This window comes from Zophobas morio, unplaced genomic scaffold (genome assembly GCF_036711695.1).
Source record: "Zophobas morio isolate AGI-343-1 ecotype UQ-CSIRO unplaced genomic scaffold, CSIRO_AGI_Zmor_V1 ptg000024l, whole genome shotgun sequence".
Lineage (NCBI taxonomy): Eukaryota > Metazoa > Arthropoda > Insecta > Coleoptera > Tenebrionidae > Zophobas > Zophobas morio.
In genome coordinates this window covers 5,795,773-5,817,565 of record NW_026972129.1, presented here as the reverse complement: position 1 = coordinate 5,817,565, position 21,793 = coordinate 5,795,773, and the positions used below count along the sequence as shown (strand labels likewise).

General features: G+C 34.1%; 2 protein-coding genes and 2 long non-coding RNA genes across 10 annotated transcripts; 2 read left to right on the top strand and 2 right to left on the bottom strand.

Annotated features, from left to right (window-relative positions):
- Positions 1-2,730: 2,730 nt before the first annotated feature.
- Positions 2,731-4,656, top strand: LOC135135539 (uncharacterized). Its single transcript, XR_010281593.1, has 2 exons — positions 2,731-3,037; positions 3,091-4,656. It is a non-coding gene; the product is annotated as an uncharacterized LOC135135539 (long non-coding RNA).
- An 88-nt stretch (positions 4,657-4,744) lies between these two features.
- Positions 4,745-8,552, bottom strand: LOC135135538 (uncharacterized). 5 transcript variants are annotated; one of them, XR_010281592.1, is made up of 5 exons: positions 7,549-8,552; positions 6,526-7,496; positions 5,264-5,571; positions 5,032-5,202; positions 4,745-4,984 (listed from the first exon to the last, which is right to left on the bottom strand). It is a non-coding gene; the product is annotated as an uncharacterized LOC135135538 (long non-coding RNA). The 5 variants fall into 5 exon arrangements; XR_010281589.1 differs by having other exon boundaries at positions 6,526-7,693; positions 7,746-8,552; XR_010281590.1 differs by having other exon boundaries at positions 6,526-6,635; positions 6,741-8,544.
- A 497-nt stretch (positions 8,553-9,049) lies between these two features.
- LOC135135537 (haloacid dehalogenase-like hydrolase domain-containing protein 2) lies at positions 9,050-10,302 on the top strand. Its single transcript, XM_064064622.1, has 3 exons — positions 9,050-9,399; positions 9,469-9,982; positions 10,031-10,302. Exons 1-3 carry the CDS (start codon positions 9,314-9,316, stop codon positions 10,199-10,201), a joined length of 771 nt encoding a protein of 256 aa, XP_063920692.1. The 5' UTR covers positions 9,050-9,313; the 3' UTR covers positions 10,202-10,302.
- On the bottom strand, positions 10,199-19,903 carry LOC135135536 (serine/threonine-protein phosphatase 4 regulatory subunit 4-like). 3 transcript variants are annotated; one of them, XM_064064621.1, is made up of 14 exons: positions 19,647-19,903; positions 19,518-19,597; positions 18,094-18,400; positions 17,926-18,038; positions 17,684-17,784; positions 17,499-17,627; positions 17,216-17,445; positions 13,839-14,019; positions 13,464-13,789; positions 13,179-13,410; positions 12,820-13,122; positions 12,595-12,736; positions 11,697-12,533; positions 10,199-10,314 (listed from the first exon to the last, which is right to left on the bottom strand). In XM_064064621.1, the coding sequence occupies exons 3-14, from the start codon at positions 18,322-18,324 to the stop codon at positions 10,287-10,289; spliced, it is 2,853 nt and encodes a 950-aa protein (XP_063920691.1). In that variant the 5' UTR covers positions 18,325-18,400; positions 19,518-19,597; positions 19,647-19,903; the 3' UTR covers positions 10,199-10,286. The 3 variants fall into 3 exon arrangements, with proteins under 3 accessions (XP_063920691.1, XP_063920689.1, XP_063920690.1); XM_064064619.1 differs by lacking the exons at positions 19,518-19,597; positions 19,647-19,903 and adding exons at positions 18,453-18,611; positions 18,663-18,887; XM_064064620.1 differs by lacking the exons at positions 19,518-19,597; positions 19,647-19,903 and adding exons at positions 18,453-18,611; positions 18,668-18,887.
- Positions 19,904-21,793: the final 1,890 nt, after the last annotated feature.

Genomic DNA, 21,793 nt, shown 5'->3' with positions numbered 1-21,793 from the left:
GCCCCTAGAAGACGAAGAAATAGGTCTCCCATTTCCGTTTGTTTGTCCGTCTGTTCGTCTGTCCGTCTGTCTGCCGTCCCGGATTTTTATTAGACAGATAATCTCCGAAAGTACTGGACCGATTGTTGTGAAATTTTGTACTTGTATTAGGAATATCATGTAGATATGGTAAAACGCTAACCAAAATTTGTCTAATCATCCCCACTACTAATACGATGACGTCACTTCAAAATTGTACATAGTAAATGTCGGCATTGTCATCCAGTTATTCCAATTCGTACAAAACATATTTTAGTTTAATTTATGTTTCACCGTCACGTCTAAGATTGATACTATTATACTATTACTATTGATTAAATTACAAGTACTATACAGGTTGTTCCTTTTATCTGTTCACGCCTGACAATTTCTGCATAGGCAACATATTATACACCCCAGAGACGACTTCCACCAATTTAATTTTTTTTTTAATAAGCAGTCATAGCTCTCACAAAAAAAATGACAAAGATGTCAATGCCAAATAATGACAAAATTGAAAAAATTAATACTCAATTTATTTTAAAATGCCCCGCTACAAAAATGTAATACGAAAAAAGACATAATAGGCACAATTCCGACAGCGAGGGAAGTACTATCTAAACTCTTCATTCCAATTTTTTGATTTGTTTGTTGTGAGTGAAACCACGTCATGAGTTAGTTAAGTTTAGTTGGTTTAGTAGTTAAAAAAAAGGAGGAAGCCTTTGTTTAACGAAAATTAATCGTAACGACGACGATGCCACAGTTTCCCTAACACGCGTAAGTAATTCTTGCGGTTCCAAGTCAAAATATGCGAATTTTCGACCGACGCCAACACATGGTGTAAATTTGTTTTATTGTTTGTAAATTCACTGTTCATGTTAGGATTTTAATAATTAACTGGTTCTAACACAATTTAACAGTCATAAGATTGTTTAGATAAGGCACTTGCAGGAGATTTCATGAAATTCACTTAGTCAAGACTCATCCCTTGTTTATAAAATTATGAATAAGGTTTCTGGATGTTTATACTTAAGTGTTACATTATAACACTTCGTAATTCCTCACACAAGTCAGTTATCATCGTTATCATCATCAATCACCGAGACATATTTTCTCGCAACGTTGAAAATTTCACCACCGAGGAACATTTCTCGCGACGTAGGATGCATTTTGTGTTTATTTATCATGTGTTTGTTTGGGATGAGCTGGGGACAGTCCACAATATAAACTCTCAAAGCTTCAAAAATTGTTTAAGTAACGAGTCACTTGGATCATGGCATAATTTAACATCATTTGAATCCTTGATAAAGTGTGGGATAATTTAACATCACGTAAATTCTTTGTTTGAATCGTTGATAAAGTGTGGCAAATATTAAACTCATGTAATTTGTTAGCTTTGCAATTTTTCACCTCATGCGATTTTTCTCGATCTCACAAAACGCCTCTTCACAAAAGAAACTCAACCAATGTAACTCAAACATCAATACGAGAAACTTTATCTGCTAATACAGCCAAAAATGAAAAGGAAACATTCAAGTTCGATTTATGCCAGGCCATGGTTGTCTCGAATATTCCATTAATAAGTTAAGTAATTCTACATTTAATTCATTTTTGCTTCCCGAGCGTAAGCGAAGGAAGTATTATAATCGAGTCCATCGGACGAATGGCCACTTTTATTCGAAAAATACTGTAAAAGGACTATTCCAGGCGAAAGCACTCTCAGGAAAACAACTGTACATAAATGTTATACCGAACCTGCTGCTAAAATTAAAACACGTTTGCAAAATAACTTTATTTACTTTGTTGTTGACGAAGCAACAGATGTATCCAACAGACATATAGCAAAATTTATTAGTTAGTACTTTATCTGCAAACTTTGTGCCAGATTCTTATTTAATTGCTGTTAAAGAGTTAGAAAAGGCGAATAATGTACCTATAAGTAGATTTGCCCAAGAAAGTTTAACCAACCTATTTTTATCCGATGCTATACCATTTAATAAAATCGTTTTAATGCTTTCTGATGCTGCATCATATACAGGCTGTTATTGAAAGGTACGTACAACAAAATTGACAGTTATTCGCGAAGTTTAAGAAAGCTGAAAAACTTATTTTGTGTTATCAAAATTATAAGGGGAAAATTAACCTTTATCCAACCTTTTTAGACGCTACTGAAGGATAAATAGGTAAAATTAATTTATTTTAGTAAATTCTAGCAACTGTAACAATAAAACTTTTGTCAAGACTAAATGTTGCTATAGAAACGAAAGATGATCTTTTTATCAGAGGCGTACAACGAATTTGGACATAAATTTTAATAATTTTTATCTCTAAAAGGAGACCAGTTTTACCTGAACTTTTTTTAACTTTTAGCACCCATACTTCGAGACCAATTGCCGACTTTATTTTGTACGTACCTTTCAATAACACGCTGTATATGCGCATATTTACATGTTTTTTCTGCATCTAATTCCGAACTTTAGTTATTATAAATGGCGTTAGTGAGCATCAAACAAATCACTGTCTTCCGCACCGTTAGCCATTGTAAATTATAATTTTGAAGTAACTTAGTTCCTAGCATGTTCCAAGTATCTTCCTACTTCACATGAGGTTCAAGTCTTCAGCAAAAGTTAGGTTATTTTGACGTGATGTGACAGTTAAAAAGGCGCGAACTGCATAAATTATGTAGGAAAATTCAGTGAAATGAATGCAAACTAAAAAGTTAGAGTGACAATCAAAACGAAAAGACCCATTACGTGACTTGCGCAGTAAAACAAGTTACGTTGGTCGAGTCTATTCATAGCTCTCGGGGGATGGAAATATAAGGCAGTAGCGCAGTTAATTTGTCTTACTTTTGTACTGTCTTCGAATGTGTGGTGCCATAGTCTTGTGTCTCTTGTTTTTTGAAGTTATTATTATTTATTTTGCCACTTTGTACAATACGCGAACTAAATGACCGTTGGGGGCGCCACTGTTAACTGCAACATGGCCGCTCTAAGGCATATTTGACGTATCCTTTATGGCAAGTCTTAATAATAATAATAATAATAATAATAATATGTATTTGCCCAACAGATACAAATCCATTAACAGGACAAAAATAAATACAATTCAGACTTTACAATTAAAATTAAAATAAAATAAAATATAAAGATAATGAGAACACTCCATCACTTCTTCTGAAAAAATATGTCCGCATAATGATCATTGGCATTTTTACACAATCGACAGAGTGGTGAATTTTTCAGAATATTAGTTCGCGAGGTTGGAAAACTAAATGTCACTGAATGACGAGCATTTCTTCTCGGTACCTGGAAGTTAACTTCAGACAAAATATTGGGACAATCTACCTGATCATGGATTATTTTCCACATAAAGTGAGCACTCTGCAAATTTCTTCTTGATGTCAAGGACTGCATGTTGTGTTGCTGAAGTAAAGTTTCATAATGAACATTCCTTGCTGGGTATACACCTGTAGTTTTAAATGATAGAAATTTGAGAAAACGACGCTGGACACGTTCAATAAGTAGTTGATAAGTAAGATAACACGGAGACCACACAATCGAGACATATTCTAGCTTACTACGGACAAAGGAAGAATATAGTGACTTAAGCAGGTCTGTATTTTTGAAATACGTGGCGGAACGCATTACAAATCCCAAACTTTTGGATGCAGATGAGGTTATAGCTATAATATGTTGAGAGAAACTGAGCCGATGATCAAATATAACCCCCAAATCTCTGATGGTATCAGTTTTGACTAAAAATTGACCATTTATGTAGTAAATAGAAGGTATAACGCTGTTATTACGACAAAAAGAAACATAGAAGCACTTGTTAGTGTTTAATTTTAAGTGATTATCAGAGCACCATTGTACAATAAGATTAATATTATTCTGGAGATGGTCAACATCATTAGCTGACGAGACAGGAGAAAAAAGTTTTACATCATCTGCAAAGCCAAGGATAGAGCAAGACGTGGACATTAAGAGATCATTAATGAATAACAGGAACAGCAGGGGTCCAAGATTGGAACCTTGTGGTACGCCAGAAGTGGACATGTAATCAAATGATTTATAACCATTGTAATAGACATAGTTGAGCCTGTTGATTAAATACGAACGTAACAATGCAAGGAATGATGAACCAACACCGAACATATCAAGCTTGTTTAGCAAAATTGAGTGATCCACTGAATCAAAAGCACTTGAGAGATCGGTATACACCACGTCCACCTGGCCACGCTGATCCAAAACTTTACAAACAAATTGAGTGAAGACACTTAGATTAGTCTGTGCAGATCTTCCAGGAACAAACCCATGCTGATTCGTTGAGTAAGTGTCCTTAAGTGTCCATCGTGTGAAAAAAGTGTGTTGTGTTAATAAATCGAGCGTTTTTGTAGTGGATTTGTTCAGTTTACAGCCTGTTTCGTTGTTTGTGTCAGTTTTTTTTGTAGTTCTCATTTTATTAACCCTTTGTTTAACTTTTTAAGTGAACACATGTTAAATCATGTGGTGTTAAAAAACTTCTGTGAAAACTTTATTAATTATAGCGATTATTGTTTTTTAAATTAAGTGTTCATTTCATACTATGTATGAGTGGAATAATGCATAATAATAAAATAATAAAGCATGAATAATATTACAGGTTATTGCTGTCACCGTTTTAAACAAAACTGCTAAAACAGCATAAGAAAATGTATTTTTCAGTTTCATAAAAGTTAACAGAACACGTTCTTTCAAGTTTAATTTATGTTTATTACAGAATTTTCCAAACATCTCACAATTTGCAACAATAGCATTAAATAACAGAAAGGATGGTATTCCAGCCATTGTATTTAAATCATTATCAGATTTAAGTGTACTTATAAAAGGTGCCACTAAATCTCCACTTGTCACTTGAATATTTTTATCCTTTTTTTGTGAATTTTGTAAATGTAACAAAGCCTGCACGGTTTCCATTTCTAATGCTAGAAAATAATCTGTATTTTTTAAATATCATCAAATGTATACATACTTGAAACAGTTTTTTGATGTAACTGACTGCTGTCGAAGCAATTTACATCAGTTCTATCTGTACTTGAAATTATGTAACCTTCAGATTTTCTCATTGTTGTACTTCTGACTGCTTTAAAGTCTCGATTTTTGGGCCTTCTAGGTAGTAATTCTTTAGTAATGATACTTACATCTACAATATTTCATTTATTGTCTATTATACATTAACAACATTTACCCAAATCTGTACTTACCAGGTAATATTTTTATTTTTATTTATTTTATCCTATGATGTCTCTAACAAGCTGGAGGCCCAATTACAGGAAACATGACATACACAACACCCAAAAGGCAAGGCGGGAATCGAACCCACGACCCAAGGTGTAGTGGGCAAGCACGAAGCTAACTAACCCACCTGGGTCCTCAAATCAAATCCTCAAGATGAAATCATCCTGATTACAATGTAGTGAACACACTTTCATGTGCTTTGTTGCTGGTTTTCCCATATTTAGCTTTACCATCCAAGTCTTATATCTGTCCATTTTTTTCCCTGATTCCTAACCTAAAAATATAATATATATATACATATTATACTGATAATCAAAAACAATTTAGTTAAATACTGATTAAACTAAATTTACTGTTGATATGAATACTTACCTGTTCATAACATTTAAACAAATGACTTGTTTTTTATGGGGAATTTATGAAAAGAGAGCCCACTGTTTCTATTGTTTTTGCTATGGCAGCGAAAAACACAACAATTTGTATTGTTAACAGTCATTTTTTCAGGAATACTGGGACCAACTTATTTAATTTTGTTGGTTTAACATAAAACAACGAAATTTCACTGTACAACCAACAGTATTTACATCTTTCACTATGCTCCTGAGTAGTGCACATTTTTGACACCAGGTGTCGTATCAGATCATTTAGATCTAAAGTCACTAGATCTACTATTACTTTTAGAAAGTACGGCAAACTGCCTGTGGTCGGAATTCGACAGAGAGGAACCTAACCTATGTGTTAAACAAAGATAGCGCGAGGCTAGTAATTTTCGCTATCTGTCAACGAAAGGTTGATGTGTTTACGATTTGAGGTTACGACAGACTGTACTAGAATTATTGAGTTAACGGACCGGAAAGAACACTATTCCAGTCCCAAAGTAACTCTAGCCCTATTCAACGAGAAAGTGTCACCGGTAACCAGCAAACAGTCGTGGAAGACGTGTTACCACCAAGGCAATTGACGGCCAAATGACAGTAACAGGATCGCCATACTGGAAGCAAAAAATACCTGCTGTCGAAAAGACGGAGCATAACAAGGACACAGATATATTTCTATTTCATAAAAGTTACTAATTGCCACACATTTCAAGATCGAGTCACATTATTTAGATCGCGTATATATTTATTAGCATTAAAAATTTTGTTGAATAAGGTCCTCAGAGCATTTATTATTTTAAGAACCTTTTATGATAAGTCAGTTACGCCACTAGTAAGGGATAAGCGCGCACCTGAAGCTCCGCCCATGTCATCTTTCGTTCTGCTTACTACTCTACGGCTTACGTTATGTTGTTCCGTCGCATATGCAACGTGGATGTAAATGGTCCTTTAATGTCTGAAACTAAAATACCCAAACATTTATGACTCAGAGAAAGTATTTACATGATTCTGAATTTTGTAATCAGAACTGGAATAAAATATGAATGTACTTGAAAGAATGCCTTACAGTTATGCTTACAGCGATTCAAATTTTGTATATAATTTGACACAGCACCAGATGACACTTGACACTCTTGACAGTTGGTTATAATAAGCGAATTTTCGCGACTAACTTTCTGTAACTGAAAAGTATGATACTGGCAAGATACATAGAAAGAATGGTATACCGACTCCGCCATTAATTGATACCCAAATGTAGGAACCAGATGTTAGTTTAAAATTTTTCCACTAGATGGCGCAGTAGTACACGAGGGACCGTCAAATGCGCTGTCAAAGTTGACATTAATAGACGCTTTTGAAATTTACAGCGTGTTTGCAGCAGAAACACCACAAATTGTAAAAGGGAGCCGTTCTCTAGCCGTTCAAAATGAAAAAGTGTGTTCTTTGTGGGCATATTAAACTTCTCAGTCGCGATATTTCGTTATTTCGGGTTCCTGCGGTAAATAACAATTCAATAACAGCTAACACTATTTAGACCATTTTTTTTCAAAAATATGATTATTTATAGGATGGAAAAAGAATAAAAGTCTGGACTGAAGCTGCCGGGTTTTTATTTATTCCCAAGACATATATTTGTATGCAGCATTTTGAAAACAAATATATAAGAATACACTATGATCATGAACATGTTGTTCGAAGAACATTAACTCCTGATGCTATACCGACTATAAATTTAGGTTGTGCAAGCATTGGAAATTCCTGTGTTTCCACACATCCTTTTCCTACATGCCCCAAAAAGGAACAAACCTATCCATTTCCACCACTACAAGGAAATATGTATGTATAAAATATCCTGATTTATCCTAATAGCCTGCCGTTCATATTATTTGAAGAAATTCCACACCAGATGATCCAGTTGTAAACTTCGGTTATACCAATACCAAAAATGACATTTCCTACCAGAGTACCCATCCTATTAAACAATATCCTAGGAGCAATAAAACCCATCCAGTTGAAATGCTATCGATATATAGGTATGTATTTCTAAACAGCCTCACTTTTCATGACTTACCATTTGGTTGAGTCATGTCCAAAAAGTGGAAAATTACTTTAGTTACGCTACACTAAAGGAGACATCTTTGCTATTCTTGATGATTTTTATATAATATTCGTCAATATTTAAAATTTACAATGAGTTCGTTGAAATACATATACGTATGTGAATAAATAAAAACGCGCATCTTTTTTTCAGTAATGCAGATCCTGAAAACGATACATCCACACAGAGAAACCCTATATCACGTTCCTCCCCAATCAAAACTTTATCCTCGGATACTCTCAGTATGTTGAGAAACAATTATTCAGAAATTTGTGAATTGTTGCCTCTCACATGGGGTATTCATCAACTGCCAGATAAAATTATTATAAGCCACGTAACAACTGACGTCCCAAGAATAGACAAAGCCATCGTTATTGAAGGAGAAATTTCAAAAATATATTTGAATAATATTTGCCGCATGATCGTTTCTTGGAAACAGACTGGCGTAAGATAAAAACAACCCCACTAATCGCACAACTTTTGCGTTATTCTTCGTCAAACATTCACTGTTCGGGTAATTTTCATTCAAAATCTTACGCAACAATCACGACGAAACCAGATATAACTTTAAAAAATCACAAAAATAACATAATCAACACGTTATTTTTTAACGACCAACACAGCATGACAGCGATGACAGCACCCATACTTGACAAATGTCAACACTGACAGTCCCCCGTTACGCTGGCGCCATCTAGGTGAGATTTCATCTGGACCCTAAAATTGAGTAAACTGTTTTCATTACAAATGTCAAAAGTCGGTGTACCATTCTTTCTATGTATCTTGGATACTGGTAACATCCCCACCTAATGACAATGACGTAATCAACATACTGCGACGATTGTCACGAAAATAATAAGCGAATTTTCGCGACTAACTTTTTGTAACTGAAAAGTATGATACTGGTAACATCCCCACCTACTGACAATGACGTAATCAACATACTGCGACGATTATCACGAAAATAATGTAATATGATTGACTGTCAAGAAGTGTGACAAGAACGTAAGAAAATATAACCTTGCAATTTGCAAAAACTGTGCAGCATTAAAGTTTTGGTGGAAAATGGAGCCACTCAGCGTAATTAATTTATGTGAACAGTACTTTTTTGATGCTGATGAACTTCTGTTGTGTAACTGGATTCTCAATAAAACAAATGCCACAAATTTGTATATATAACACATTTTTTTTTCACAAATTAATATAAAATTGCACCATCAACACTCAATCAGTCTCAGAACGCAAATTAATTTATTAGGCGGCAAAGAAAATAACCTAACAAAACTTGAAACACATTAGACCCATTTGACAGATCTACATTTGGTTACCGCGAGATACATGCAACGTTAGGCCGTTAGTGCCAGTATGTTCATGGTAAGGTCGATATGACGTCACAACACCTTCTCCTCTGATACCTTTCCAAAGCGAAAATGTTAATGTTACACGTAATAAGATACCGTAACTTACTTAGTTAGTCGCGAAAATTCGCTTAATAATTATAACAACGAGAAACTGGTTAGAAGCCGCAAAACATAATAAACATGATAAGAGCAGTGCTCATTGACCTAAGTGGTACTTTGCACATCGAAAGCCAGGCGATTCCTGGTGCAGTAGAAGCGTTGAAAAGGTGAGTATCTACTGGCAGTTTCCATAACATGAGATAACTTATTAGAATGTAAACTTTAAATAATTTTAGGTTAATTCAAACAAACTTAACTATTAAATTTGTAACCAATACAACTAAAGAAAGTCAAAATTTTCTATACAATAGACTCACAACATTGGGATTTCCTGTTAAAAAAGAACAAATATATAGTTCGTTAGCTGCCGCCAGAACACTTATTGTTAATCGTCAGCTGAAGCCCTTATTACTTTTATCACCTGAAGCACTAGAAGATTTCGAAGGATTATCATGTCCAACAAATGAAAAACCGAATGCCGTTGTTATTGGTTTAGCCCCAAATGAATTCCACTATGACAGACTAAATGAAGCATTTAGGCATTTATTAAATGGGGCAGAGTTAATAGCTATTCATGCTGGAAAGTACTATAAACGTAAAGATGGATTAGCATTAGGTCCTGGATGTTTTGTTAAAGGTTTAGAATATTCGGCGCAGTGCACAGCCACAGTTGTAGGGAAACCCCAAAAAATGTTTTTTCATTCTGCTTTGGGTGACATTCAACCAGGAGAAGCTATCATGATTGGCGATGTAGGTGATTTGAATAAATATTGACACATCTTCATACTGATCTTTTAGGATGTAAAAGATGATGTTGAAGGGGCAATGAAGGCTGGCATTAGAGGATATTTAGTTCAAACGGGGAAATATCAGTTAGGCGATGAAAACAAAATAACTCCTCCACCAGATGCAGTTGTATCAAGTTTTGTAGAAGCTGTTGAAAAAATTCTCAAAGAAATACAAAAGTAATAATTAACAGAAATATATATTTAAAAATTGTAAATAGAAATATATAAAATTGTTAATACAAGTAAAAATATAAAAAATAAAATTTTCATTTTCTTGCGTCAGATTGCGTTCTCCTGCAACAGAAATAAATACAGTTAGTGGTATCGGTGAAGTCCACACAAGATTGCCTTAAAATTGACTAATTGCTTCTAAATAATGTCTTCTACACACATTTGATTCGTTTAGCAATCTCAATTTTGAGGCAATATTCAATTTTTGTGTTCTGCAGGACTCAAATCAATGGGAACTCAAAGGATATATTTATTCATCAGTGTTTTAAAGTGAGTTTAAGAAGGGCACGTGGGTCATAATTAGATTATACCGTGATTTCTGATCACAAATTTAGTAATTTGCTTGACATAATATTAAATCTAAAAATCTACAGTACAAAGCAGAAACTTTCAAAACCAAATCAATAGTATTACGAGTGTAACTAAGTTTAGATTTATTACAATATTTATAAGAATTTCGATTTCTACTTCATGCTTAGATGCCTCATGTCTTTAGTAAAAAGAAGAAAATTTAAAGTGGTACCTCGAACTTTTAAAACCGCCATAGTATTATCATAAAAGTATTAATTTCTGTCAAATAATTTTCATTATCCGTATATTTAGGAATAAATATTTGCACACGAGCGAAATGAAAATAAGTCAAACGAAACGGCAGGTAGAAAATACCGACGTGCTTTGACCATAGAATACGCTTTGACACAAGTTAATACTTTTCCTATGGCGACTTTAAAAATTAGGTTTGCCACTTTAAATTTCTCCGACTATACTACAGTTCAGTAACGGACAACTGTTAGGCTGGCATCAAGAGTTCTAACTTTTTTGCACATTATATTTTTAAATACTGCAATGTAATTCCGCAACAACTTAATTTAATATTTATTATAAACGAGTTATACCATTATACATATATTTAATGAAAATAATTATGATACTCTTTAAAAATTAATAATTTAAGGTGTTCAGAGTTTCAGAAATTCTCTTTTATAATCAACACGCGGAATAGTATCTCGCGTATGCTAGATCCAGTGCTGTCGCGGCGATAATTTGATTACAAATATATTTTTCTTTTGGACTATACATTATATAACATTTCAAGATCACAAATCTGTGGTCCTGTGGTTGAAAAATAAAAAAGCGCATCGAGTATTATTATTTGAAGTAATATAGAAGTAGTTTTTTTACTAGCTGTAAACACTCGTAGCGACGCACTGGTCACGACCTTGTGGACCAAGATCAAAGCGTTCCCAGTACTCGCCGTAAAACACACCTTACTTCAACTGGGGGATTGCAGCGGTGAGATAGAATTCCGCGTACTGTTTATAATGGTTTGAAGTTTCAAGTAAAACACACTGCCCATAAAAAAAAAACTTCAGTGTACTCGCCAACGTTATTAAGCATGCATTAAAAAGCTTTATGTTCTCTAAATTACTACAATCATTAAATACCTTTTTAGAACAGGTAATCCTGATGTCCTAAATGGCTTGCTATTAATACTACTTACTGGCATATGTTCAATAATACTGACATTTATTGCATTAGCATGATTTCCTTCACATTCTGTGTACTTTTCGTTCGTTTCTACAATAGATACGCGCCTTTCATTATTACCACTATTCATTGTTAATACTTCAGATTTTGGTCTAATTTTCGTCTTCAAATTACCACTAAAGTAACAATCATTTCTAGTGCCACGATATTTTGATTGACTGGCCTTAAATCCACTTGCTTCTTGACTGTTTACCTCATGTTTTATCTCAACATTACTTTGTGATTTTTTTATACAAACAGGTATTTTACTTCCATCGGCAACACCAATATTTAAACTTCTTCGGTTAAGTGTTTTTGTATTAACAGTATTAATACTAGCAGAGTCTCCACTTGATGATGGAAAAATACTTGAATATCTTTTGTATTTGAAATTCATTGAACTGATTTCTTTTGGTGTACTTAAAAGAGATTTTGATGAAGTACCTGGACCCCTCTTATTTCTTTTTCGCAAATTTACTTTAACATCATCTGTTATGTTTGTCGTTGATGTTTCTAGCTTTTCTATTTCACTTTCAACCATTGTTTCTATATTTACGTTTTCCACTGACACTGTTGGTATGCAGGAAGAATCACCTTCACTCCCTTTATTTCCATGTAAATGCAGCTGCTGGTCAAAAACTCTGACAACATTTGAAATAAAATTTTCTGGTTGTCGTATATTACTTTCCATTTCATCACGTGGTAAGCTTACACCAGCATCTATGTAAAAATGTTGCTCTAAAAAGCTCATATCGCTACAAACACAACCAAGATAAGCAAACTGCTGCTAATATCAAGTAAAAGAATGTCACATACTTTGGACCTGAACTAGTTGAAGGTGTTTTCGAAACTCGTGGTGATGTACTTGGAGACCTGGCAATAATGGGGTGAGATCTAGTCGTACTGACAGTTTCTTTGTCCCTCGAAGCATGAGATGCTATCGATTGTACTGGTCTGGCTGAAAGATCAAAACAGTACGATACAAAACCGGGATATACAAATTTATTTAAATCAAAGAAAATCCGTATTTTATAAGAATACCTGGTGCTCCCCCCGTTGGAGCGGCTAGTGTCAGCTTGCCTTGTAGAATTTTATTTTCTTCTTCTTCTTTACGTTTTTGGTCAAATAAATAATCCTGCTTATTGGATGTACCGGAACTACGAATTTCTTTAAGTTTTGTTCTTAAAATGTCTTTAACATCTTTATCTTTTTCCATCATATCTAGTTTTGAAAATAAATTGTCGATGTTTGTTTGAAGTTTTTTATCTTCTGGTAAAACTAACATTTTATACAACAACGGAAGAATGCCTACTACACTTAGCCGTATATTTGATACTGGATCATCTAAAAAAAATCGTGTTTCCATAAATGAGTATTTTAAGCATATACCAAAAACAAACCGGCTAATGACAATAACGATTCAAAAAAGAACTTCTTAAAATAATTGTTGCTAAAAAGTTCTGCAGCATGATAACACGCTAAGATGAAGATATGTCTGGTATAGCATGACTTTGACAAGCACAAATGAGTTATCAAATTATCTCGAATCCATTTCCTTTGAATTTCTTTCAAATTATATCGTAAAAATACTAATAACGTTCTGGAAGCTTGCGATCTTACTGGTTTAGGTCTCTACGAACCAACAATAAAAAAGAAATAAAGAACAAATAGCAGAAAATACAAACCGCCTCTAGAACACAGCCTAGAATTACCGGACTGAAGTGTTGATGAATGAAATCGGACGGCATGCAATTGGGCAAACGTTCTAATTGTTGAAGAAAATTCGATTTTATTCTCCAGTTGTACGATTTGGATAATTCTGCCTGGCATTTCAACAATGCTCTGGTAATCTCCAAACAAGATGGAAGAGTATTTTCCCTCGAAAGAACACCATGTGTGCAAAGTAATTCTAAAGTTGGACCAACATCTGGGACTAGCATTTGCAAAACTTCTTCAGCATCGTCTCGTAATAATTTTATTATATCATCTTTTATGACTTTACTCTGAGGGCCTTTAAAAAACTGTATTATGTTAAATTACTATATATAATGTCAACTAACCCAATATTTTTGCAACCTGAAAAACACATGCGGCGGTTGTTTTTCTGACCAGGTAGCAGGAATCATTAGCCAGTCCACTGTATACAGAATGCCACAGCTCTAGTTGGTTTGGTATACGTGCCATTGTGAAAGTGGTCACTTGCGGTAAGTTGAAAGCACACTGTTCTCTGCATATCACGTCCTGTTTAACAAAATGTTAGACGTGTAGTGCAGTCTTTTCAAAAATTCAGTAATTCGTATTATTTTGTCTGGTAACATTAACACATGAAGTGAAAGAAATATAAAATGTAATATGCACATCGATAAAAAAGTGCCTATTACAGCCTCGCCTCGGCCATCAAACTGCAGACTCGACTATAATAGGCATTTTTTCGTCCTTCGTACATAAAAGTTATGTTACATTTTTATATTCGAGTGCAACCGTCGCCTGACATTTATAAACATTAATTAATGCGCGCGGTACATACAAGGTTTTATTATTCACTCTAACTATAAAAAATCCTAGAAAAAAAATTTTGAATTCGCTTTTATGAATCAAATACATGACTGCTTGGCCTGTATATTTTCTGTTCTATCCATGTCAACGGTGTAATATGGGTGTAATTGTTCATTGAATTTGTAAAATCCATAGGTAAAATCGATGAACTGCGTCTCAGTCTTAACGTGCTTCATGGAAGAAGATATTCCGCAATTAATAATTCAATTGAATGAGCGTCAAAAGCTCTCCACACACATATTGACATGTTGACTTTGAAAAGATACGGAAAATGGAAAAGCGATAAAGTTGCTTCAGGTTATATCGAAAATAGTATACCGTCCAAAAACAAAATATCTCGAATGATTGCTGAAAATAATCATTACGCCTGCTTACTACGTCCTAGTGCATAATGATTAATGAGTTTCATAATGAATATCGTATCATACACATAATAGTTATTTATGTACCAAGGGCGTAAAGAGGCGTTTATGGTCCGAAGCGTGAAACACGCTGAGACCCATAGGCGTTAATTGCCCTCGAGGTTCATACAATGTTTTATGTACGACCGAAAGAATTTAGAGATCTCACTAAATTTCACATTTTCCAAAAATTCTGTTATCTTACTGACGGGCAAGTTTGATTTTAACAACGTAAACAAGGGTAGCCATATTGAAAAAAAAATATATAGAAAAGTTGTCACTGTAGGAGTGCCAATGGTGTGAAAGTGTATTTTTGCATAAAAATTGAGGTAGATCAGCCCTTTTGCCGGAAAAATCAAAAATGTTGTATGAGAAAGAATACACAGCCTGTACTAACTGGTGGAGACGAAAAAATATCGAGAAGTTCTCGGAAAGTGTTCTTTTGGTATATTTTCTGGAGAAATCGAAGCAATATAAAGCATCTTCTCTGCGGAGGTATTTTTCAATACTGAAGGCTACACTTTCAATAAAAAACAATATCGATACAAGTAAATTTGGGAAACTGATCGTTTTTTAAAAAAGGCAATCTGATAAATACAAACCTAAAAAATTGAAAATTTTAATAAGAGATCATATCGAAAAATTTATCAGAGAAGAATACCCTTCTAATATCTAAGGTAATATGTATCAATATTATTGGTTGTTTTATTAATAATGTGTTATTATAGGTTGCGTTAATTTTCGGTGTCACCGGAGCTTGCAGACGAAAGGAGTTGATCACATTGAGGATTTAGGATTTGCATTAATTATAAAACTGCAAGAAACCAAGACAAACATTACAAGAAAATTCACAGTTGTAAATAACAGTGAAGATTTTCTCGGAGTATACCGCAAATACGGTGCACTAAGACCACAGAAGATAAATCACAAACGGTTTTTTATTTCTTTTATAAATGGAAGATGTTTCAGACAACCTATGGGGAAAAATACATTTGGGCTGATGCCCGCGAAAATAGCCGAATTTCTGAAATTGCCTAATACTTCTTGTTATACTGGTCACTGTTTTCGGCACTCGACAACAACGCTCTTGGCTGATTTGGGTGCGAATATTACATATTTGAAGCGACATGGAGGATGGAAATCCTCAAGTGTGACAGAAGGCTATATTGAAGATTCTGTTCAAAATAAGCTACACTGCTACATAAATTGATCGACAGTGATTTCGACAGAACTTCCCTCGCCTCTGAAGTACAGTCCAACAAATATTGCTTCTAAGAAAAAGGATAAAATTTGATTTTGCGGAATTTTACTTTTTCGTAATAACCTCTATGGAGTAAAAACGAGGTTTCACATTCTTAAAATAAACAGATATGTTTTGATTAACAATTTACCAGGGTTACATTAACTTTAACACGTCTGCAAGATTTCAAAGCATGTATTGATTTATTCAGTAAAATAATTTACTGATTCATTAATTTTTTTTGAGTCACCATGTATAAGCAAATCTAAACAATATGAATGCAATGATACATTACAAGTATAGACTGATCATATTTTGCAATTTTATATAGGATTCATTGGGTAAAATTTTGAGATGTCAACAATTTTTGGGATCGATAAACAGATATATTTTGATTAAAAAGTTACCATGCTGTTGTATTTTGCGGACCTTTTCGCGGCGCGAGGGTGATTAGTCAAACGCTTATTCCCTTTTTTTTACGTTTATTTTCCTAGCCACGTACAGTCTTTCACATCTCCGCTATGACTTCCTAAAAACTACCTGCTTACTCCAAGATAGAGGGTGACATCCCCACTCTGCTATTTGTATCATAAATATAATATTGCTCTTACAACAATGCTTACAATAACTTCAAAACGTCTACAAGATTTAAAAGTATTCAATTTTGCAATTCTTGATTTAATCAATAAAATAAACTGTTATTAATTTTTTTGAGCCATCTAAAAAATATTAACGCAGTGATAAATCACAAGTATTGACTCATACCTTTGCATATTTAAGATAGGATTCATTCAGCAAAATTTTGAGCTGACGTCATTACTTTTTTAGGGGGGATGAGCAAATACATGTTGATCAAAAATTTACCCTGCTTATGATAACCTCAAAATATCTCCAAGATTTCAAAACATTCGGTATTGTAGGGAACTACATAACCGAATGCTTTCAAATCTTGGAGATGTTTTCAAGTAATCATAAGAATGGAAAATTTTTGATCAAAATGTATTTGCATTATCCCCCCTAAACAATTGATGATATCACCCCAAAATTTTGCTGAATAAATCCTATCTAAAATGTACAAAATATAATTAGTATAATCATTCCATTATTATTTTTTGGATTTGCGTATACAGGGTCAAAAAAATTATCATTGTATATCAGGAGCGAGAGAAGTTCTGTCGAAACAACTTTCAACCAATTTTTTTAATTAATGTACTATTATTGAGATAATAGAACAACTTACTTGTGTTACTTCCAAATTATCTTTGTTGATGCGCACAGTTTGTCCTTTTGTGGCCAAAGTCTTATAAAATTGTAGTATCCATACACTATCAGACACTTCTAAGACATTTTGCAAAGCTTGAACTAATCTTCCAAATTCTCTAGCTATTGTTGGAAAAGTTGTATCACCTGGACCTGATGTTTTTGAACACAATTGTTTAATCAACGGAACAATTGTATCAATTTTTGTTTCTAAAAAATTGAAGACTGTTATAAGAACAGTGGAGGCTACATGACTTACATACGTTTATTTAAATATGGTATAATTAAGACTGCTGAAGCTACTGCAGCTGATCGCACAGCCATGTTGTCATCTGATGCTAATTCTACTAGGCTTGGAAGTAAACTAGTTTTTACCAAACTTTCACCCAAACCTGTAAAATCAAACAATTGTAAGAATCATTTTGTTTGTTAATTCTGTGATACAAACCCTGTGCGATAAAATGTAACTGAGAACACATAGTCGCTCGAACATCTTGGAAACAGTCTTGGCATAAGCTCTGCACTGCTGGTAAAAGGAAAGTTTTTACACTGAAACATTGTTATCAGTCAAAGTGTGATTTACATTACTAGACTACCAGTTTTAATTATTATGAATCAATGTACTTCACAGACTACATTCAAACTATGAGTAAAACTGGAAGACTATACATGATTATATTATAATCTTACTCTACATTCTGCATTTTTTGATGAGCAGCACATTTTCCAAGAATCTTACAACTAGCAACACGACAATAAACAGGGCTTGTTGGTTGTGATTTTGATAAAGCCAATGGTATAACCTAGAAACATACCTAAGTGTTTTGGAGCTTCCTCATAAATAACTCATGTACTTACATTTGTTTTAATTTGATCAATTGGTAAAATTGGAATTACAGCCAGAAGAGTTTCAATCCATGCATTTGAGACTACGGGATCTTTAGATTCAGTTCCCTGAATGACAGCTGCTGTTAGGTTCAAAGGTAACTGCTTTTCTATAAGTAATTTGAAAATCTTGCTGGTTGCAATATGAAATTCACATGAAGATTTTGGTAACTCCTGCTGAATTTTTGGTACAATTCTTGTCATTGTTCCATTTGGATCATATTGTAAGAGTTGTGGCAGTGCTTGAATAACACTCAGCTTTTGGATATCATCACCTTTTCTAAAAAAAAAAAAGATAGCAAAGATCAGAATATTTACACCAATTCCAGTACATGTACAACTCTTGCAATAATAAACTATCATTTTCCGGGAATAATTCGGGATTATATAATTTTAGATCCATCGTTCGTTATAATATAAACATTTCTAATATTAAAGTACTGCATAGTACTTATTCTATATTTTATAAAAGTAAATCGTAAAGTGTTATCCTAGAAATATTATTAAAGTTATTCTTAACTAACACCAATTTTTGTTGGTACATTACGAATAAAACCGTTACGGCACTGACGTTGCTTGGGGTTATGTTATTATTATGCATGTGGATATTGTGGCATATTGTGGTTATCCAGCATGACATCATTGACATCAATATGACATAACCAGCACGAATCCACTGATGACATACATAATAATTATGTTAATGTATGCACACAAATATCATCCCTGATATCACCAGAGAATGTGAGGGAAGTGATGAGGAAGAGGACGACCACAGGACTGCCCACCCAGCCCACCCTAATCGTCGCAGTTTGTTTGTTTCATAGGTGAAACCTATATCCTATGAGTGGTTTGTGGGTTAAATTAGTAAACCCAAGATCGCATCACACATCTGCTTTCATTGGGGTGGAAACTGTTTCCATCTTTGCAAAGGTTTTGGGAAGTTAAGTTATTTACCTGTAAGATACTAGGTTACACACGCCTTCTGGCACTTTTGCAATAACAAATATTTGCTGTAATTGATTCTTCTGATACCGTAACAATTTTGTACTACAATGGACAAATAGAAATGAACTCGGGTATACGCACAAAAATTATTACGTACTGTAAAAACAGTAGCAAAACAAAATAGTGCATACAGTATTAAACTTCATCAATTAATTTTTCATGAACAACTAACTTAAACTTATTTAAATTTTGCAGTGTTAGCACACGTATCTTTTGGACCGAATCGTAAAATAATCGTGGATTTTTAAAATGTGAACAAAATTTAGACACTTCTAATTTTACACTTATTGGTAAGTATAAATAGTTTAATTCCTCAGAACAGAAAACAACTGTCTAAATAAGTATATCATCCTCTAACACTATATGAGTGAAAAGCAAGTTTGCCTTACCTTAATAAATGCAAACTTCTTTCAATGGGTTTTGATTCGAATTGTGAATCAACGGTATGTTTTGCAAGTTGTTCATTTGTCTAAAAAAATAGTTTTTATACAATATCCTATTTGTTATATGAAGCTAACCTTTGTTTTTGGTATTCAAACATTCAAAATTACTGCAATGTGTAAGCTAACATGCAAGGCTTAAATCTATGAAGGTCTGCTTCATATATTTTCTCTTTTTTTCTCAGTACTTTTCCCCAAGCTGATGACGGCTTGTCTAACTGTAAATTGTTTAATTCTTCGTCCACCATACTGAAATTTATACTATAATACAAGGATTTAAATGTACTCTTTAAGTTGACGTATAATTTTCAAAAAAACAATTTTGATTTGTGAGTTACAGATGACAGTCGGTGATTTTATCTAGGTATCTCTGTGTGCTATGCTATATGAAAAATATACAGGGTGAGTATTATAATAACGTGACCACAGCTCTTGTCGAAAGTTGAGACGAACACTTTTTAATAACTCCGGCAAATCATTTTCCAAAAATTGTCGATAACTCTGCCCTTCAAAAAACTATGGACCAATATACACACCTCAAAAAAATTAACGCAACATTTCAAATTTGTTAATAACAACTGAAAAAATTTAAAAAAAAATCTAAAAAACATGCCTTATGATTAGTTAGAACGAATTTTGTTTCATCTACGCAAAAAAAAAGTTCCTTATCATTTGTATCTGGTAGATCTATTAAAAGAAAGAAAGTATCTTATCATGGTACCCTTATATCCAATTCTAAATCACATGTTTGTGAAATGTTTGAAGTGAAAACGTCATTTTCGCTTATAATGAATGTTCCTAATCGCATTACGCGTAATTTATCGAAGAAGCGGTCATTTGGGCTGTAGCTTTGATTGAAGATGGTTAGACCCAACGCTATGTGGCCAATCTGCTGGGCGTTGATCGTTCGACCACTTCTAAACTAATGCAAAAGTACCATACTACTGGAAGCATGAATAGAAGACTATAGGACAAGGTCGTAAACGGAAAACATCACAACGAGACGACCGATTTTTGCGCTTAACAGTACTCAGGTCGCGACACTGCACAGCAAAAATGCTCCAAAAAGAGATTTTAGCTGCCCGCGATGTGGTGCTGAGTACTCAGATGGTACGAAATCGTTTGCGAGAAGTTGGTATGCGTCCAAAAGTACCTGTCAAAGCACCCTTGCTCACCAGGGCACACAAGATACGCGTTTAAAATTTGCGCTAAATCATCAGCATTAGAATGTCGAGGATTGGAGCAATATACTGTTTGCAGACGAATCTCGTTTTTGCCTGTATTCCTCAGATCACCGTATGCCGATGTACAGACGACCTGGTAAGTGATACTTGCCTATCAATATTCTTCCACAAGTGAATTTTGGAGGAAGCTCTATAATGTTTTGGGGTGGCATTTCCTACACCGGACATACTGAATTGGTGGCGCTACCAGGGGCTCGTTTAACAACTACACGGTATATTACCGATGTTTTGGAATCTAATGTTATGCCCTATGGAGCCTAGATTGGGCTAAATTTTACATATATGCACGCTAATGCGCGGCCTCATACAGCCCACATTGTGCAACGATATTTAGAAGAGGTTGAAATTCCGCTTCTACCATGGCCAGCCAGGACTCCCGACAGGAACCCCATTGAACATGTATGGGACTATGTGAAACTGAGGATAAAAGAGCGCAGATTGGTTCTTGGAGAATACCATCGTGCAAGAATGGGAATATCTTCCGTACGAGCACATTAGGGGTTTAATCGAGAGTATGCCTCGACTAATGCAGGCTGTTATTAGAGCTAGAGATGGAAATACTTCGTATTAATTTGACTTTTGTTTGTGTTGAATTGTTATTAACATTTAATGGCTAAGATAAAAGACTAACTTCTGGTAGTAAATTTTGTTTTTGCTTGTTTTGTCTTTATTTTACTTCACTATAAACGCTACAGTCGCCTACAGGCACATCTCTTACAGTAAATTCGCAAAATCAACGTGTTGCGTTAATTTTTTTGAGGTGTGTATTATTATGATGTAGCTATTACGTAATCTCCAATAATACCAGCTTCCACGTTTACGGAATAAACATTTTGAAAATGAGCTGTTCTGATCCAATGTGGGTTATTTTGGGAGTAATAGTGACAGTTGTGTTAATTAAGAACCCCGTTACTGCCAAATCTTCCTTCATCGCTGAACAAAACTTTGAATAAAAAATTGCTATCTAATTTTTGCTGATTT

What these genes read in the sequence shown, in the direction of transcription:
- LOC135135537 (XM_064064622.1), top strand. Translation starts at nt 9,314, where the DNA reads ATGATAAGAGCAGTGCTCATTGACCTAAGTGGTACTTTGCACATCGAA. An exon ending in GCAGTAGAAGCGTTGAAAAG is followed by an intron (nt 9,400 to 9,468) that starts GTGAGTATCTAC and finishes AAATAATTTTAG; the next exon opens with GTTAATTCAAACAAACTTAA. An exon ending in AAGCTATCATGATTGGCGAT is followed by an intron (nt 9,983 to 10,030) that starts GTAGGTGATTTG and finishes CTGATCTTTTAG; the next exon opens with GATGTAAAAGATGATGTTGA.
- LOC135135536 (XM_064064619.1), bottom strand. Translation starts at nt 18,523, where the DNA reads ATGGATCTAAAATTATATAATCCCGAATTATTCCCGGAAAATGATAGT. An exon ending in TAGGCTGTGTTCTAGAGGCG is followed by an intron (nt 13,411 to 13,463) that starts GTTTGTATTTTC and finishes GTTGGTTCGTAG; the next exon opens with AGACCTAAACCAGTAAGATC. An exon ending in ATCGTTATTGTCATTAGCCG is followed by an intron (nt 13,123 to 13,178) that starts GTTTGTTTTTGG and finishes GATTTTTTTTAG; the next exon opens with ATGATCCAGTATCAAATATA.